This window comes from Amphiura filiformis, chromosome 15 (assembly GCF_039555335.1).
Source record: "Amphiura filiformis chromosome 15, Afil_fr2py, whole genome shotgun sequence".
In the NCBI taxonomy this organism is placed as follows: domain Eukaryota; kingdom Metazoa; phylum Echinodermata; class Ophiuroidea; order Amphilepidida; family Amphiuridae; genus Amphiura; species Amphiura filiformis.
Genome location: NC_092642.1, coordinates 43,795,436 through 43,801,435, shown reverse-complemented (window position 1 = coordinate 43,801,435; position 6,000 = coordinate 43,795,436). Strand labels below are relative to the sequence as shown.

Here is a 6,000-nt window from a genome sequence, read left to right as displayed (position 1 = left end):
TTTATATGCCTTATCTGGGTTTAGACTGCGATATGCTAAGGTTAAGGCATCTTAGCCACAGGTAAGGAACGTAAACCCATGATAAGGCCGTCTAAACCACAGATAAGGCGCCTTATCCATAGATAAGGAATGTAAACCCAAGATAAGGCAGTTGAAACCCCAGATAAGAGACGAACCCCAGATAAGGCGGAAATGACACACTTATGCTTCTGCTCTCATTCAAAAATCACATTTACGCTCTACCAAATGGGGGCCATCTTGGATTTCTGGGCAAAAATTATTTTGTAACGTCAACTTAATGTCAGATTCGGATTTCTTGGGGTCGACTTACCGGAAAAAGTGTCTTTGTACACGATTTTAGGTAATCAGGTTCAAAACTTATTTTTTTCAAGATGGCGCGTGCCACCATCTTGGATTTCTGGGTAAATATGAGTTAAGTAATGTCAAAGTAATGTCAAATTTGAAATCCTTGTGGTCGACTTATCCAAAAAAGTGTCTTTGTACACGATTTAAGGTCCTCTTGTTCAAAACTAAATTTTTCAAGATGGTGCGGCCACCATCTTGGATTTCTGGGTGAAAATGATGCCGTAATGTCAAACTAATGTCAGAATCGGAATCCTTGTACTCGACATATCCGAAAAAAGTGTCTTTGTGCATGATTATAGGTGCTCTGGTTCAAAACTTAAATTTTCAAAATGGTGGTGGCGGCCATTTTGGATTTTGGCCTCTAGCGAAAAATGCCGGGATTTTCGCGAGGGACATGGTGGCTATTTTTTTTAAATGGTCCATAGAAGTCGAATCAATCGTCAAACCTTACTAGCCAGAGAGTGGTCACCAAAGTGAACTTTTTCCCCTAACTATTTGTAGCATCAGAAATTGACGGCATTCAATTTTGTCGCAATATTCCAAGCACAAGGATAAATATGTGTACTTAAGTACATTATATATCCATTCAGTGGAAGGCCTTCTTATAGCTCCATACCTAAAACGAGACACATTGAACTGTCACAAAAACTGAACCAAACCGCCACACCTCTAGGGTCATTTTGGCTGTTACAATCTCATATGTGACATGGTATATCGAAAGGAGACACTTCTGGGCAGGGTCGTAAATGGAGAAATAGCAAAAAATCTGCCAGGGGGTGATTTTTTCACAATTTGGGTTTGTTGCACATTTGTAATGTTAATGTTTAAAATATTGTCTGATAGTTTCAGACTGGAATAGAACTGGCATCTTGTATTTTCTCAGAAATTTTTTAAAGTCATTCCTACTCTCAACATTGTCAATAATATTTTTAAAGGCCGATATCTCAATTTCCAATTTTATAAAACCATAACTTACAAACTCAATATCATCGCTTAGGAATGTCCGATTTCATTGGAGAAAACAGCGTTGTGGAGCAAAATTTCTCTTTAAGATATGTAAAAACCTCAATATTGGTAACCTGCCCAAAAGTGTCTGTTTTTGACATGACTCGTCACATATATCCAAGAAGTGGAAGGCCTTCTTATAGCTCCATACTTCAAACGAGACACATTAAATTGTCACACAAACTGAACCAAACTGCCACAACTCTAGGGTCATTTTGGCTGTTACAATCTACATATTTCAATGACCTTATTGACACACACAGCTTCCAGTATCATAATGTAAATTCATGTATAAAAATATAAATCGCACCATTGTCATCAGAATCTGCATTCAGCAAATTGTCAGAACCGTATCAAGTATATCCCCCATATTACATAAACTTGCCTCCATCTTGACAGGCAAGGGAGAGATGACTTTGGTCCTGTCCGTAACATCACGTTAGCAGGTGGGATCGGCTCTTTGGTGCCGTTGCTATCATGAGAACACTAAACGCTTGACCAGCAAACCTGTAAGGTGTGAAACAAGCAAATGAGAGACATTTTAGTACCGTAACTGCTCCACATGGGTCAATGAGATAAGTACCTAAATTATACCACAAATCCTCTGCATGTTATTGTTGTTATTTGTTTTTTGCTGTTGTTGTTTTTTACCACTGTATACACGAATTATTTACAGAATTAACGCAGATGGTGTAAAGATCTCAAAATGAAAGGGAATAGAGTCATTTTTCCAGCAAAATGGATTTTAATTTTGACATTCGTAACTTACTTCCCGCGGGTGTTGACTGCAGATGACAAGTTTCAAATTTTGTTTTGAAAATTAAAATGTCAGAATTATAACTTTTCATTACCATATTTGGAATCAGCATGACAAATGTATTAAAATGAGTGCAAACAAGCCTAGTATTGGCTTAGCTGTTCGTTTCAAAACTGAGACTATATGGCTAGCCGAAAGCATTAAAAGCATTAGCTTTTTAAAGCAGTTTTTGGCAGAGAATGGTTGTTGTTTACATTTTGAGAGCATACAGAGCGTAAACACTGAAGTGGGGTTCTGATTGGCTGAATCAATTTTGTTTTGAAAATTAAAATGTCAGAATTATAACTTTTCATTACCATATTTGGAATCAGCATGACAAATGTATTAAAATGAGTGCAAACAAGCCTAGTATTGGCTTAGCTGTTCGTTTCAAAACTGAGACTATATGGCTAGCCGAAAGCATTAAAAGCATTAGCTTTTTAAAGCAGTTTTTGGCAGAGAATGGTTGTTGTTTACATTTTGAGAGCATACAGAGCGTAAACACTGAAGTGGGGTTCTGATTGGCTGAATCATTTTGTCTGACAATCATAGCAACCAGACCGATAATCTGATTGGCCGATTATACATCAAAACGTTGATCGGCACAGATCGGCGCCCTCAGCGTATGTCACTCATTAACAGGGCACTCGTGACCCTGCGTCAATCTGAGCAGGGGACTGTAGTTCTCTGAAAGCGAGTGTGAAAGCATGACGGAATTATGACATATGTGCCATTTAATCGAGGGTGGATGTCTTACGTTGGGTCGAAGTGATTAGCAATCAATCTGAATGGTTTATAATTTTTAATGACCAACATTTGCATGATCCCTAAATTACTGAACACAAATCTAACTCAAAGTTACCTTTGCTCCAAGGCTCTATGATCAATCAAACCATACCTGATTCCTCTTTGAGTTTTCTCTTCTGTCCTGCTCTAGCTATAGGCTGCTGCTGTTCTTTGAGAACTTCTGCTGGTGCTCCTGGACGAGGTAGCTGTGGTCCTGGTGTTGGGCATGGTTTGTTGTAGAAGTATGGCATCTGTAAGGCCTGCACAATGACAAAGAAAATTATCAGGATTACTAAAATATTAATGCTTTCTTCAAATAAATAAACTTTCATTTTAACACAAATCTCTAGGAGGCAAAGTAACAACCTTAATTTTTCTAGGATATTGGATAGGAAAAGACAGACAGAAGGTAGAGTACCCTGTGGTTAAAAAAACTCACAAAATAAGTACAATTGATAATAACTTTTTATTTCTAGTGAATATACCAGGTTTATTTAGCATTTTATATCACATACACAGTGAGACACCAAAGCCTGGTAGATTAAAAATATACAATATTATACAAATGGTAAAAGTAATTTGTTGAAAAGAGCTGTTTATTCTTACAGTAATCCTTGCATTTAATATTGTCTTTTGCACTTTGCCAAGTTTGATCTACATCACTTCATATTAAATTTATGATTTTTCTTATAATATACCTACATAAATGAATGAAATTTCACTTATTTTTATTTTCTGGCAGCTGCTTTGAGCACTAAAGGTGTTAATTAATGTTCCTCAAATATCAAGGTCACATCAACTTGGCATCTTTGGTTGGATTGACATCTATACAACGTAGTGGCCCGCAGAGATATTATTATTATTTATTCTTTCTTTATTGAGGGTAATACTGCTTCAGTGACAAGCACTTGGAATGTTACATGTATGTCTGACGTAACCTGGCAAAGTGCTGATTGGCTGCAATTAACCCAATACATTATTGGATCAGGGTCACCATAAGTGTGGCGTCCTTTAAATGCAGAAACTTGCCACGCCCCTTAAGTATGACATCAGACGTAACATTCCAAGTTTTCTCTGAAGGCAACTATAGTTACCATCAGGGTACAAACCAAAAGTTTAAAGACATCCTATAGATGAAAGATAGACAAAAGTCCTTTCGTTAGGGATGAGGGTGTCAATAGGTCCAAATATGTAGAAACTACTTGAAATTTTGGTCAAAGTTATCATTTGGATTTGAATTTTTAACATTTCACACTTACGTTAGAGGGAGGAAGGGAGCTAATGCAAGGCCTTTCGTTTATATGATGTTTGTTGGGTTTGTTCCCTTACTAACCTGAGTAGCTGTACATCTTTTAGTTGGATTGATATCTAGTAAGGATTCTATTAGCACCAGTAAGTCATCTGTAGCAGCAGTGAATATCTCATTGAACGGTATGCGAGGAAACTTCTTAAATTCTATGTAATCTGGTAATGCTTTCATTCCCTGCAAAAAGAAAGAAAGGAACTTAGATGGTAAAATAAAGTTGAACTAAAAGAAGAAACTGTACATTTTATGTCAAAGGTTGGTGGTCCAATTTCATCACACAATATTTTCATATGTAGGCTCATCATCCAAACATTCTTATTCCCAGTTTTGAGTTTAAATTGCTCCAGCAGTTTTTGATTCTAGGTGCAAAAATGAGTATGGCCTAGAGGGGGTTTGAAGTCGGATTTCCATTTCCTGGCGGTGGATAGCGTGGCTGACAAAAAGGGGAATGGCGATAATGTAATGAACAAATCCTGCTGCAAATTGATCAAATCCAGGCAAAATGGCTTCCAAGATCATGCCAGAGCAAAAACAGCAACCTCAACAAACGGCAACAATCACAGGGTAGGAAAATTTTGTAGCCTAGGAATGAAAATCACCTAACCAAACAAATGAAAATTGAGAAAAACTCAAAAATCTTGTCCGTCAAGAAAAACAAAATTCAAGCCATAAATCTTGTCAGCATCAACCTGTGCCAAACCAACAATATCATCAAGCACTAAAGCTGAAAAAACAACAACTCATTTCTCCACACTGAAATTACACAAGTAATTATGCACACCGTTCTTACCCTTAGTTGTGCATGCATGACTGTCCCTCATTGAACTGAAGAGCTAACCAAATTGCCCAAGCATGCCCATTAAGCACACAAAGGGAATAAAAAACAGGTGCAAAATATTGATCCAAAAATATTGATCAACTCCAAACAAATATGTTGTCGCCCTCTCTTTGACATTCCAATTTAAATTCCCCACCAATTTAAAAAGAGGGCAGTATACCAGGAACCTTAATGGCCCTGCCCAAATGGTGAGAAACATGAAAAACATAAAACATTTTAATTTGTTAACATATGAACACACTGTGCATACTCACAGGCCAATCATCATCAGTAGGTGTGCCTAACGTCTGAAATATTCTGCTCAACTGATCCAAATCAGATTCCCCTGGTAGGAATGGTATTCTCAGTAGTAGCTCAGCTAGGATACACCCAGTAGCCCACATGTCTACACCTGTACCATAGATCCTCGCTCCATAGAGTAGCTCGGGACATCTATACCATCTATCGAAATGCACAAATATTGACAGACATTTTATTAAAATGATTGAGAGCAGAAGCAACAATTATATTTGGAATCTGATTACCTTTAACTAGTATATCAAGTATTTTTGATCCTGTGTCAAATACAGGGTACCCAAAAGGTGGTTTTGTTACATTTTGATGTGCAGCTTGGATTTCACAACACTGTCTCTTGAGTATTCCTTCAATTAGAAGATTCAATTAGGTCTTAAATTGAGGCTAATTTATTCTCTATATTACTCGTGTTTTTATCCTGTTTTAAAATAATTTGTAATTATTTTCTTATGACGTTTGCCATGAAATGTGCCAAGGGTGGTTGAGGATTAGGGGGAGGGGGAGGGATTCGTATCGTAAATTTGATCTAAAACCCCCATTAAAAATTTGAATCTAGTAAAAAAATGTCTAAATGAACTCTCAAACATCTAAACCAAGTAAATAAATACA

At 37.1% G+C, this 6,000-nt stretch overlaps 1 protein-coding gene across 2 annotated transcripts in view; it reads right to left on the bottom strand.

Moving 5' to 3' along the window:
* Positions 1 to 866: 866 nt before the first annotated feature.
* LOC140171693 (cyclin-dependent kinase 7-like) overlaps positions 867 to 6,000 on the bottom strand; it is a 28,475-nt gene continuing 23,341 nt past the window's right edge. The window contains exons 7-10 of one of the 2 annotated variants that reach the window (XM_072194989.1): positions 5,352 to 5,538; positions 4,287 to 4,436; positions 3,030 to 3,213; positions 867 to 1,878 (exon numbers count right to left, since the gene is read on the bottom strand). In XM_072194989.1, the coding sequence (XP_072051090.1) occupies positions 3,055 to 3,213; positions 4,287 to 4,436; positions 5,352 to 5,538 (496 nt within the window). In that variant the 3' untranslated portion in view covers positions 867 to 1,878; positions 3,030 to 3,054. The remainder of the gene's footprint in view (positions 1,879 to 3,029; positions 3,214 to 4,286; positions 4,437 to 5,351; positions 5,539 to 6,000) is intronic. The other variant, XM_072194988.1, reaches the window with a different exon arrangement.